General features: G+C 35.8%; 1 protein-coding gene across 3 annotated transcripts in view; it reads right to left on the bottom strand.

The window, feature by feature from the left end:
- Positions 1-14,513, bottom strand: part of LOC111509201 (serine protease gd) — a 47,393-nt gene that overhangs the window by 23,713 nt on the left and 9,167 nt on the right. For all 3 annotated transcript variants that reach the window (XM_023164897.2, XM_074184591.1, XM_023164896.2), the window contains exons 2-3: positions 13,873-14,201; positions 3,417-3,591 (exon numbers count right to left, since the gene is read on the bottom strand). In XM_023164897.2, coding sequence (XP_023020665.2) covers positions 3,417-3,591; positions 13,873-14,088 — 391 coding nt within the window. In that variant the 5' untranslated portion in view covers positions 14,089-14,201. The remainder of the gene's footprint in view (positions 1-3,416; positions 3,592-13,872; positions 14,202-14,513) is intronic.

Here is a 14,513-nt window from a genome sequence, read left to right as displayed (position 1 = left end):
TGTATGTGTGTATGTTTTTTGGTTTGTTTGTTTGTAACTCTCCTTTTCATTTCACATTTATTCCCTTTAAATGATCGGGATCTGTATTTGACAGAATTATCGACATTATTGCTTGATATATTCGCGGACAGATGGCGCTGTACGTAACCTCTTTTATATAATTCGAACTCACTTTACATGTATTTCTTCATTTGAAAAAAGTATTTTTTTATTGACATGAGTGCCTGCTGCCTTATTTATAACCCTCCTTTGTACGCCTACTGCCTTCTTTGGGCTTGGTAGCTGATTTTCAGGCTCCCTCTCCGGAATCAAAAAATATCAATAGTCATTTTTCTGAACAATATACGGCTAATTGATCCCAAAGTTTAGATAAAATAAATATACTTTAAAAAAAACTAAAAAACACGCTTTCAAAGAACATCGAAATAAAAAATAATTTTTTTAAACAAGCCTAAAACAGTAACGAACGAAAAGTGCTAGTATTATTGTGAAAAAAGCGTGGGCGTTTTGAACCATATTTTTTTTATCTGTCTGTATCTGTAGAGTAGGGAGGGTGAGTGTAAGCCCACGCACTTAGGCCACATGTGACCCATTGTACATCCTCCCGAGGAGTTGTCCTCCTGGGTCATCGTCCATCCTGTCCTTTCCAGGAAGGTGGACAGGTCGCTGGGAGACATCTCCTTTATATCGGCAGGTGTAGGTCAAGACTCGCCGAACACACACTCTCTTATTGACGATAACTCCGGGCACTCGCACAGGACATGCCTGACAGTCTCATCTTCCTGTTCACACATCCTGCATAGAGGTGTGTCCACTAGCCCCATATTATGTAGGTGTTTCCTCAGCTGACAGTGGCCAGTCAGAAATCCTACTGTAAGGCGTAGATTTTTCCTGGTCATCGCCAGATATTTCTTCGGCGCCAGCTTCCCAGGATCGCCCAAGGTGATCCTGGCAAGATTACATCCTTTGATTCCATCCCATCTCTTCAAGGATTGAGCATGGGTGTAACATTTGACTAGTTCCGCAATTATTGTCGAAGTCATCAGGCCGTGGGTGCCACTGGGTCCTGAAATTCTTAGTCCAGCCGCTTCCTTGGCTAAAGAGTCGGTAATGCGATTACCTTTACTCCTGTCGTGCCCTTTAACCCACCTCAGGATAATATTATTATCTACCGAGGCTTTGGCTAAATCTTGGTGGCACTCTAGTACTAGCCCTGAGGTAACACGCTGTCTGTTCAAGGCTAATAGTGCTTGTCTGCTATCAGTGCAGATTGTTATGTTTTTGCCAGAAATTCCTTTCTTGGTTATTTCTTTTGTGGCGATTGAGATTCCAGCCAGTTCTGTTTGGACCACGCTGGTATTTCTTCCCATTCTCCACTTAATCCTTAGGCTTAGTGATCTGGAGTACACTCCACATCCTGTGCCTTCTTTGGTTTTTGAGCCGTCTGTATGAATCCGTATTGCATTTGTAGCATCTGACTCTGTGTTCTGCTTGATTTGTATTTTGTAGGGTTTATTAAACACAAACCTGGGTTCAATTGCATCACTTGTTGCTTCAGCAGAGGTTGCGCAGTAAGCGCTTCCCGCCATAGGCCCAGCCTCAATTACCCATTCCTACTTCGAGGTTCACACCAGCCGTGCGCAATCGTACCATGGCCATTAACGCAACCTCCTTAACGTACAGATCCAGAGGGGTCAGACCAGTGATTAATTCCATTGCCGCGATTGGTGTTGTTCTCATGGCTCCTGTGATATTCAAACAAGCCAGTCGCTGTATTTGATATAATTTTTGGATGGCCGTTGTTTGTAGAACTTTTGGTCCCCATGCAATGGCTCCATACGTTAACATAGGTCTTATTATTGCAGTGTAGATCCAGGCGACCACACGGGGTGAAAGACCCCATGCGCGTCCCACTATCCTCCGACATTGCTCATAAGCCACGTATACTCTTTTTGCTCTACTCTGTAGATGAGAGTTCCATGTTAACTTCTTGTCGAGGATGGTACCAAGGTATTTCATCTCTTCAGAGAAGTTTAGTTTACTTTTGAAGGTTTCGGGAGGTTTTAAGCCCATTAAACTTCTTTTCCTGGTGAAAAGGACCATCTCAGTCTTCTTGGGATTGATCGACAGTGAGTGTTACTTACACCATGTTTCTATTAATTTGAGCCCATCCTGCGCTCTATCGTACAGTGTGTTTACAAATTTGCCGGTCTGCAAGATAACTATGTCATCTGCGTATGCAATTGTGTTGAATACATTTATATTTTTTGTATATCCAGCGCCTGTCGCTTTTTCCACAATAATACTAGTATTTTTCGTTCGATATTGTTTTAAGATTATTTAAAAAAATATTTTTAACTTTTTATTTCGATGTTCTTTAAAAGCGTGTTTTTTAGTTTTTTTAAAACTAAATTTATTTTTCATTCATTCCTCATTCATTTAGTCTTTTTATAAACAAATTATGATTATAGTGAAAACAACGTAAAACGAAAGGCAGAAATAAAAGTTTTTTTTCTGTGAATGGTAATCTATGAATAATGTGTTCGTTTTTGTGATTTATAAATAATGTGTTTCTAAAAGTGTAGGTACTAGGTATCTGTTGACGCATTGAAAAATATGAAAATATGTTTTTGTATACTTTCATCATCAAAGTGACATTTGATATTTTTTCAATTCACTTCTCTTTCAACTGCATAAAACCATTCCCTGATGAAGAATTTCCACCAAACGGACAAAACCACAACAAAATAGGAACTGTGTCGATTTCAACAAAAAAAAAATTGTGTCGCAGGCAACTGTTTTTGTCAACAATGAAATGTCCCGTTGGCAGACGGGAAGATCAGAAAGTTTCGGTGTTTTGCCTGTGTTTTTGTAAACTGAAACCGCTATGTGGAAACAGACGGCGACATTATCACTATATTTAAAGTGTTTTCTGTGGTGGTTATGAAATTATCGGCACAAGGCAGGCTATTTATATTGATTTGTTGTATTATGGTTCGTTTTTAGAACATGAGCGAAAAAAAGCAACTAATAGTTGCTAACAGTCGTGTAATGGAAAGGATGGAAAACAGTTTACAAAAAAAACACGCAACGTAGACTAGTTTTTTTCTGTTTGGTAAAATTCGAGTTTTAAGTTTGTTTTCGAAACCAAAACAAGTTTTTTGTTTCTTTTTTTAATACGAAAGTAGTCTCGTCTGAGTCCGTTTGGCGGAAATCCGTCTGAATGATACCAACTTGATTTTGTTAAAGGTAATAAACACATATCAAACTCAAAAATAATAAAAAATCATTATATGTCTAAAAAATCGACGAGGTGCACTTACGACTACTCTAAATCTAAATCGCAGAAAAAATCGAAAAGTTCAACCAAAACACGTGTACACTATGACTATTCCAGAAAAATAACGAGTACTTACTTCCAATTCTTGGTCCGCTACATATCAGATCGCCGTTGACGATTATTTTTGTGATCTGTGGGGGTATTCTCCTCCAGGCAGGAAAAAATACTTTGTATATAATTGGTCTGTAGTTGACGATGTCTTGTATAACTTCTTCTTTGTTCTTGGAGAGCTCAATATGACCATTGTAGCCCTAGATTTACAAATGTCAAATGATCCTCTATACAATATGAATATGAAGAATTCAGATACGAGAAACTTATTTAATTGGTCTCAGATTTTTTGAACCGATATACAGGGTGATTTCTCAATCTTCCTCAATTCATCAATTATTCATCTCTTACGAAACATATTGTTTTATATTCATTACAGTAGAGTGTGGACCAGCGTATAATTTCGCAATTTTGTATTCACCTTGGAAAAGAGCAGGAAAAGTCAAGTTACCTCACATGTCTTATGTATTTTCTCACACAATTTTATTTCCAATTGTATTATCTCAAATAAATATGTTCCGAAATTTGTAATGATAAAATTATTGATATTTTTATTATTCTCTCAATTCGTGGGCCATGATCTTAAAGCAAAACAGACTAACCTAACGAATACCGTATGTGCCAATTTGCAGGCCAGTTATGATATCCACTTCTGTCTGTCGAATGATTTTGAAACTTTTCAGCTGAACAATCTTTCATTCATGAGGCGAAGCCCCATCATAATGGCAATATATTTCTTCAACATCAATACCTGCATCATCGGGTAAAACAGCGGGGATTTCAAGATTCTCAAAAACGCGGCAGATCAACATACAGCGGGATACCTTGTATCTAGTTCAGTACCTCCCGCCCGTCAAGGATAAATTATCAGATTAGTAAAAAAAAGATCATCAGAAATTTCCAAGCGCATCAGAATAGAGAAGGAGGAGTTAATTACTTGCTGAAAAGTCTATATTCCACTAATCTGACAATTTAAGAGTGACCTGAAGAAGGGGTAGGGCACAAACTTGTAAAAAAGACGTCATCTCGACATTTTCGAGCGTGACTATTTTTTTCATTCTGAAGGAAACAATTCAAGGAAAACGAAAAATATTTAATCTGATGATTTCCTCAAGCCAAAATAACAAAAATTCGTCGATAAAGTTCAATGTGTGCAGCTGTGCAATGCCTATATTCTCCTCTCCGTGTTTCTATTCCTCTCTCACTCTTTTTCTACCTATTACTCTCTCATTCCGTCCCCTCTTTGGTTTTGGCTGTCATGACGCCATCACATCAAAGACTCGTACGTGACATGATATTTTGTTATTTTAATATAAGTTATATGAATTGAAATTTGTAAATATTTACTATGAGAGATATTAAAAAAAACCTGTTTAAAATCTGTTTTTCCGTTAATCCGTTTCGCACCCCTACGAACGATAACCCTAAGAAATCGAAACTTCTGCGAGCTAAGGATTAACGAGGTCTTACCTTTTAACGTGTGATTCCTAGCATGGGTTGGACGATAGCAAGTGAAAATTGATCGTTCAAGCTAGGACTTGAACCACCGATCAACACGGCAGTCAATTCGAGTGAGTGAACAAAGCACCCACGTGCAAATACAAATATTCTATGTAAAAAAACAGACACTTTCATTTGCATGCTATTTCCTGAGCTTTCCAATTAATAAAATTGAATGATTTGGAAAAATCTCACAAAAATTTCTATTGTCAAATAAGGCAATCCCTCCAGATAATTGTCAGGTTATGAGATAGCACGTCTAGGACGTTCGAATGAAGCATATACAGCGTGACTCACGGTCGATGGTAGGTTAGAAGTTTCTGGAAAACGCAAAGCATGATTTTTCTGAAAATTTCACCTCTCACATTTCCTTACCTGTTCTATCGATCTGAAATATTTTCAGCATTGTGGCGTTGCCACTTCTATCAAAAAGTCCTAGCAATTATATTTTCTTAAATGAAGCACCCCGTATATTAATACATTTTTGGAATCGGTCTGGTATTTTAATACTTTTTTGTTAATAATGTCCTATCCCTATCTCTATCTGTTTTCGAGATAAAAAATAAATTGTACTAAATATGGTCCAAAACATAGCCTTAATTGAAATAAGTACATCAGTACTCTCAATTCATGAAAAGTTGATATTTTGATGATAGTTTGGACAAACTCGAAACATTCAAATAACACCAAGAAATCGACTCCATATCATACAGGGCGTGCTGAAATTACTATTATTTCCATTGAGCATAAAAGTAGTCGAAAGTTCATTTTTTCAAATGAAACCCCTGTATATTACTCGAAAAATTGAAAGATGGTGAAAAATGCTTCAAGATGATATACATGTCCCTATACCTAAATCGTCAAGTTTTCTTAATAAAGCCGTTTTTGTGGAAAAATAGTTTTTCACGTTTTACCTACAAGGGTTGAAAGTGGCATTTTATTTTGTGAGTGGGAATTATTGCAAAACGAGCGTCAACAAGTGGAGCAAACTCACGAGCAAAATGAAAGCACTTTCAACAAATGTATCATATAAATTTTTTTGTATAACGTTACTGCTGATAATAAAAAAAATTATAGTGTCCATGGGATTTAAACACACGATATTTGGATTACAAGGCGTATGTTACAACTACATACGCCAACTCACGTTATTTTAAGGAGGATTATTGGTTAGTCATGAAGGACTTTCTACAGTTGGACTGAATACTACTTCGTCATCGTCAGTAACTTCACAGGGATTTAATATTACCAATAGCACGAACTGCATGTGTGAACTTTTCTAAATGATTTTTTGGTAAGTGTTCTGATTGAAGTGTTTCTTTCAAAGAGATTTTCAATAACAATTGTACAAAAAATAATTTTTATAGAATTTGATTTCTAGGTAGCCGTGGAAATATCAAGCTTATGACAGTTTGGTGACTTTTATAAGTAATTGATAAATGGTAATTGACGGTGTTTCAAAAAATCGCCAAAAATAAATGCAAATATTGATTATTCAAACGAAGTTCTTATGAATTTATTTATTATACACGGACAGTGTGATCAAATCATTGCCAGAACTTGTAGGAAATTCAACCAAATGTATCCTGAATTAACACCAATGAACGAGAGGAAGTTTGTAAGATTACAAAATAATTTCCTTAACTATGGCTTTATGTTAAAAGTGCCTTCAACATTACCAAAACCTGTGTATCACATGCTTCAGTACAACGAATTTTGAAAAATCACGGAATGCATCCGTATAAATTTACCAAAGTTCAAGTTCTAAAAGCAGAAGACTTCGAACGTAGAATGCATTTTTGTGAATCAATTTTGATTCATACACAGGAAGATCGGGAATTTTTGTCAAAAATAATTTGGAGCGATGAATCAAAATTTACGAGGGATGGTATTTTCAATAGAAGAAATAAACATTTTTGGGCTGATCATAATCCTCATGTTACAAAACAAATGGGTTTCAAGAAAAATTTGACCTGAATGTTTTCTGTATTCTGAAGAACAATAAAATTAGCTTTTTTATTTATGAAGACACACTGAATGCAAAGAGATATCTCCAAATATTAAGGACGACTGTAACCGATGTTCCTGAAAATTTGCCTTTAGAGGAATATAGGAATTCGTGGTTTCAACTGGATGGAGCGCCAGCTCATTCCACCCAGGAAGTTTCCAGGAAACTTGACGAACTCTTCGACGATCGTTGGTTTAGGCGTTTAGGGCCGTGGGATTGGCCACCGAGATCACCGGATCTCACGCCACTTGACTTTTTTTTATGGGGTGTTTTAAAAGAAATGGTATACTTACAGTACTCCAGTGCCTACCGAAGAAGAATTGCAACGGCGAATAGTGCGGAGTATTGAAGATCTGGATCCCAGGAAATTGAAAAAGCAACCACAAGTCGCGTACAAAAAAACATTTTAAAGTGTTTAGAATGAAATGGACAACATTTTCAGCATTTATTGTGAAAATGTGATATTTTGTTTACAATTTTGTTATTTTGAATCATCCTATTCTGTTATTGTCTGTACTTTCACATGTTTTAGCCCACAAAATCTTACTTTTTACCTAGAAATGACTGATTTTTGGTACAGTTGTTCCCTGGAAACTTTGAGCCATAGTTAAGGAAATTATTTTGTAACCTTACAAACTTCCTTTCGTTCATTGGTATTAATTCAGGATACATTTGGTTGAATTTTTTACACGTTCTGACAATGATTTGATCACTTTGTTCATGTGTATAATAAATAATTTCATAAGAACTTCGTTTGAATAATCGATATTTGCATTCATTTTGGAAGATGATTCGAAACACCGTCGATAACTCCGTCGAACCATCTTTCAATTTACCTAGTAATATACAGGGGGTTTCATTTGAAAAAATGAACTTTTGACTACTTTTATGCACAATGGAAATAATAGTAATTTTAGCACGCCCTGTATAATATGGAGTCGATTTCTTGGTGTTATTTGAATATTTCGAGTTTATCCAAACTATCATCATGAATTGAGAGTACTGATGTACTTAATTTCAATTAAGGCTATGTTTTGGACCATATTTAGCACAATTTATTTTTTATCTCGAAAACAGATAGAGATAGGTATAGGACATTATTAACAAAAAAGTATTAAAATACCAGACCGATTCCAAAAATGTATTAATATACGGGATGTTCAATTTGAAAAAATAAAGTTGCTAGGACTTTTACATGGAAGTGGCAACGCCGCAATGCTGAAAATATTTTAGATCGATAGAACAAGTAAGGAAATGTGAGAGGTGAAATTTTCAGAAAAATTATGCTTTGCGTTTTCCAGACCATCGACCGTGAGTCACGCTGTATATCTGTATCTGACGCTCTTGGGTATTTCAAAATGGCATTTTTTTTTGCACATTCTAATAATGACCACGAATTTTTGTCACATCCAAATCGTCAGATTATTGAATGAGAGCTTTTTTCAGGTTCACTTATAACGTCCTCTTAGAAAAACTGATACGCTCGATAATTTTTTTTTCATTTTCAACCCTTACGTACGACCATCCCCATTATGCAAATGGTCAGATTAAAAATACATAGGATATGGATACTATCAATATTTGATGCGTTCGAGTATGTCCATGCAATAGTTTTTTACATCGTTGAAAATCTATAGCTGCTCTGCCCGCCGATGAAAAAGTATAGATACATTATATAACATTTTTATCTCTTCATCATCTAAGCTATGCAACCCAATAGAAGTAAATCCTCATTTAGCATCGTGGGCTCCCCTATCATTAGATGGTTGGACTACTCTACTAATACATCATAACAATGCGATATAGTTCTTTCAAGTCATTTTCTGCTAACTTGGATGCAGCTTGTTATATAACGTAGGTAAAAAAATCGATCCGTAATCATCTTAATTGGCCAAGCAATTCGAATATATTATACAAAACCACAAAGTGCTCATCTATTCAATATCATCTATTGTATTTTGTACCGATGATGCAAATGAAACAATTCGTATGACTTCAAATGTGATATGACAATCGCTCAACTCTAAAATTATATAATTACTTCGGTAATGGTGTACAAATGTGTTTGCAAGATTAATTGTATAATTTGGAAATAAGCAACATTGAAACACTGAATAATGAGATCATTTACGTTCAATGTCATTGTTCCTAGTCAAAAATCTTGAGAAAGCAATACGTTGAGCGACATCCAATACACCGATGTATTGCTCAATGGTGATGTGATTCATTTCAAAATATATCGACATATTCAGTTATTTTTCCTATTGTATAAAAGTTGATAGGAAAACGGGTGATTATAGTATTCAACTATGTGATATCATTAATTTCAGATGTTGATTACTTGTCATATTCTATGAAAAAAGTTCGCATGATCGTGTGACCAAACTTGCTTCCTTCCGGGTCATGGGGCATAACAGTTTTACTGAACATATCGTTCTTTCAGTAATGACTAAAAAGTATTTTCGCCGATTTCAATGAAACAAGGTTGGTACCTGTTTGATATCTGTGATGAAAATCATTGTAGATCACTGTTTGTCTCCAAATTTTATATTTTTATCAGATTGAACAATTTATAAAGATGAACCTGTTTGAAAACAAGGATGTATCCCATTCTACAGTCTATTATTTATAAAAGGCACCACCCACTATTCTCATACTAGAATCCATAATGCCGGAAATTAGTTTTCGACAACGTCTAGTCAAGCACATTTTGAAACAGTTTAATATCAATAAGGCGTCTGGTCCTGATGAAGTGCCCGTCATCGTTCCTTAAAAGCAAATGAACTCACACCAGCATTCTGCAAATTTTCCACAGTGTCTTACAAAGAAAAGGGTTTTTCCTTCTTATTGGAAGATTGCTCGCCTTCAGCCTATTCCCAAAACGGGCAAGAAAAATCTTTCAAATAACTATAGACCCTTCGCTTTGCTATCAGTGATATCAAAAATCATGGAGAAAGCTGTAATCCTCCATTTCCTCAAATATGTGGAAGGCTTTAACATCTTGAGCGGTCATCAAGAGCTGTTTCACTTGATATTTCTAAGGTCTTTGACCGTGTGTGGCATGGGGGGTTTGCTGGCCAACCTTCAATGCTATGTTCCGTCGAATCATTTCTGTGTATGGCTCTCCAGCTTCCTGAAAAAACGTTCCCTGCAAATAGCCGTCGATGGATATCTCTCGAATACCTTCACCATCAACGTTGGTGTTCCCCAGGGATCCTTATTGTTTCCAACCTTCTTTTTTTGTATTTCAAAGACTTATTGGAGAAAACCAAGAATCCAATACATTACTTGTCTAGTCATTCCATTTGGATTCCAGGACATCGGCTGCGGATGCACATCTTCACCGGCAGAAAAAGGTTGTATATCTTAATGAGGATCTATAGGTGACTTCGTAACTAGGTTCAATTCAATGCCACAACAACCCAGGTATCGGTTTTCTCCAAAAAGATAAGTGTCTCCGAACCGGACAGATAATTCCGCGTTCTGCTTCAATAAGTTTGTTGGAGGTTAAATTGGACACCAATATATCTTGGAACAATCATGTCGATGGAATTGCAAACGCTGCTTCTCAAAAGCTTGGAACACTGTTCTGAGCAAGAAAACTGTACACAACTCAGCAAATTTTGATGCTTTACAAGGATTGGATTATTATTCACATGTATGGAGCTCTGCCCCTGAGCAAACCCTGAAGCTGCTGTATTCCTTCCAGAAAAGAGCCATCCGCCTGATTGGAGACGTTAACATCACTTGCAACCTTGACAGTTCTCAGGAAGTTTATTCCGCATGAATGAAGTTCTCCAAATGACAGAGTTCTTGAACAGTGAAGTTGAAGGTGTTGGACATCGAAACGATGTGTTCCAAGCTTTTGAAAGGCAGCCTGTGCAATTCCAGCGACATGATTATGCCAAGACATAATGGTGTCCGTTTCAACCCCCCAACAAACTTATCGAAGCAGAAAGCGAAATTGTCTGTCCTGTCATTATTATATTCGGTTCGGAGACATTTATCTTTCTGGAGAAAAGCGATGCCTGGGTTTTTGTGGTAATGGATTGAACCTGGTTACTTTCGCCCCACGTTGAAATCACTTCTAGATCCTCATCAAGATATGCAATATCTTGCTGTCTTTAAAGATATGTGCATTTGCATCCGATGTCCTGGAATCCGAATGGAATTACGAGACAAGTGTGCTGTCGTCAGCAAAGCAATATATTGGACTCTATTTTTCCAATAAGTCGTTGATATACAATAAAAAGAGGTTTGGAGACAATATTATTCACCAGTGTTGATGGTAAAAGTCTTCGAGCGATATCCATCGACGGCCACTTGCAGGTAACGTTTTTTCAGGAAGCCGGAGAGCCTTACACAAAAATGAAACAGTTGGTCTGAATGTAATTAATAATATAGTCAATTGAACAGCATGGCAAGAATATCAGGACTGGTAATACAACGTAGTCTTCTTATGAGAAATACGATACTAGATAGATTTGTGTTTGAATTTTCTATATGCATATACCAATGAAGGGAGTCATCGATTGTTATGCCAAGAAGTTTACAAGGTGCACCTAATATATAATTGTTGATACTGTCCTGCTCTTTGTATGCTTCTTCAAGAAAACTTGATACACCAAGGAAAACCATTTTGAAATTGAGTTGAAAGTTTGATTACATCAGTTAGCCATCAAATATATAGTGTATATGTATATTAGAACATCCATAAACAAAAAGTGATCTCAAACAATTCCGTCAATTTCCTTAAAAAATTGTAAGTAAACCGCTAACGGTTTCAGGAACACAACCCACAGTACGTTAAGTATTCGAAAGACATAAAGTGAACCATACTCGTATAGGAATGAATAATTGTTCATCAAGAATTTAAATTGATATTTTGTATTATGAGCCACCTAAAGTATCATTTTCACTCCAATTTTGACACAACACTTATCAAAATTCATAAAAAAATTTCTACTTTTTCAGTCTCTTCATTTTTTCAATATTTTGATATATCTTTTCGATTTTCGTACTTCTGAACAGGTCAGATTTGAGTTTTAAAATTTTCTGTCAATGTAGGTACAAGCCATATAAATACAATATTATAAAAAATAGTGAGTACAAACCTGATAACAGCCGAATATATGATGTTAATCATATCATTCAGGCCTTGCCTTCCGTCCTCTCCTCCAAGCGTCTGGATATAAATTGTTTTTTCAGATAGCATGATTCATGTAGTTATTTATTCAGTGATCTGTATTGTACTGAGCATTTCTTCGAAATCGGTATAGAGATTCTAACTATAACTATGATAAGCAACAGAAATATGGAATAGACTTTGACTATTCGAAGGAAAATGTCATCCAAGTTTCATTCCTTACAGACCAAACGGGCTAACGCACCATTTAATATTACTATTTTGATTCTTTCGTAGATAAGTATTGCAGTTTATAAGTGTCCTTTCTATGAAGTTCTGATATATTCGTAGTTCTCATCTGCATCATTAGCAGACGTTGCAAGTCAAGCTTTCCGAGTTTATCAGATCTCGTTACAGCAATCTGTTATTTTGAGACTAATGAATACGAAAAGTATCCTTCTACCCAAGAGTGGATGGAATTTCGTGTAATTCAATGTTTATATGAAAGTAACTGTTTCAGGAGGACTTTCTTTCAGTTTGTGTCTGAAAGTTACTTCTTTGCATGATCTACATATCCATGTATAGAGTTACTTATTTTAAAATTGATTACTTCCTTCCTTCCTTTCCTTAGAAGATTCCCCCATCCTTGTTTTCTGTATCAAGATGGAGTAGTAGAAAGCCAAAAACTTTCTTTCCCAAAAAAAATATATGTATATGAGAATCTAAGCGACTGGAGAAATGTACAGTAAACATCAAAACTCTGCTTTACTTTGCCAAGCTTTCGCTTCTAATGGGAAGCTTCTTCAGGGCAGTAAAAATGAGTGGAAGACATTGAATTCAACATATAACTGACGAAAGAAAGTTAAACATGTTTAACAGTACGTGTCCAAGGACGCCACATTTTAAACAAATAAGAAAAATTTTAAGTAATTACAACTTCACCAATACCGAATTTCAAAACTCAAATCACGATCAGTTCCTGAACTGAACATTGAGAGCACGACAGCTCGCATTCTATTCGTCACCGTAACATGACTTCAAATTTAATTTTATGACTTTTCAGCCAATCATAAAACTCGGTTAGTAAAAATTATCCAATTCGAACCGCCAATTCTTCAGTCCACGTGGACTAATTCTTAGCGGCATTAGTTCTTTGTGTTGGTTTGTTTGGCCTTTGAGTTCGTCGATAGCTTTAAGATGACTATATCGGTTACTTCGACTATACCCGTCTCTCGAAACATGAGAGAAAATGTCGCTTCGGACAAACCGACAAATCAGCTATAGCGGAACAAGCTCTCAAAGAAGGCATTCACATTATCCCATTCGAAGATTCAAAATACTCGATTAAACTCAAAATTACTATCCAAGAATGGGGAGGCAATAAAAATACAGAAATACAGGGATAATTTTAATAGAAAGAAAAAGGCAATGAACAATAATAAAATCTGGCTACCTGACCATAATTGTCACATTCAATACAATTAAGAGAAACGAAGCCATTATTATATCGGAGACAAATTCCAGCATTCTACTTTGAGAACAACTCGAGCAATTCGACTGTTACCTCATCGCTTTTGATAATATCTACCGCAGTAGTAGACAAAACGTCAGGCATAAAACATGCAGTCTACGGCCAAAAAAACTAGACATTTTTCAGGGTGAACGTCTGACTTTCTTAGTTAACAGTTCAGATTCTTATCTGAGCTTGACATATTTTCATTTTAGATTGTGTAATGTTTATTGAAATTTTATTATTGGTATAAGACTATACGATAAACACAGAACATTTTTATCAGATGATTAAAGGTACGAATGAGTATGAAGTGGAATATATTATTATAAACTTACCTGAACTCTATTTCCTAATACCATTTCGATATTCAGCTGTAATCGACTGTTGTGGTTGTTGACAATTCGAACAACCCCGTAAAGACCTCTTTCTTGGTCATATCGATAACTGAAAACTCTTGGGCAGGGACTAGATTCATATTGGGGGGTTCCCTCTGGTATTATCAATAATATGAAAAATTGTATAACCAATACCTCCCTAAACGAATCGATCATTTCAAATTACTGCATTGGAATCATAGGCAGAAACTCACAATTTAAATGATTATATTCTTTGTTTGAGTTTTTTTGCTTTTGACCTTCTTCATAATTTACCATGAAGTTGCTACCTGAAACAAAGTTCAAAACATCATTATTACAATGAAGGCGGCATGTTTAGATGCATTTTTCATCTAAAAAAACTATTACTTGACACCGCTGACTAATATTTCGATTGTCACTTCCTTTTAAGAGTGACAAATGAAATCAATTCCATACATAATGGATAATGTTAAAGTGTCAATGATGGTGAAACGGATTTTTTTCATGACTATGAAAAACTATCGTGTACTACTCAATTCTTGAAAGAGTTGAAATTTTTTAACTGTTTCCAAAAATAAAAAGTAGTTCTCGAATTCGTAGCCAAACAAAAATAATGTTTC

This window comes from Leptinotarsa decemlineata, unplaced genomic scaffold (assembly GCF_025532065.1).
Source record: "Leptinotarsa decemlineata unplaced genomic scaffold, Ldec_3_MD MMD2_tig00026354_RagTag_RagTag, whole genome shotgun sequence".
In the NCBI taxonomy this organism is placed as follows: Eukaryota; Metazoa; Arthropoda; class Insecta; order Coleoptera; family Chrysomelidae; genus Leptinotarsa; species Leptinotarsa decemlineata.
The sequence above is the reverse complement of the archived record's forward strand: the minus strand, read 5'-3'. Positions and strand labels throughout refer to the sequence as shown.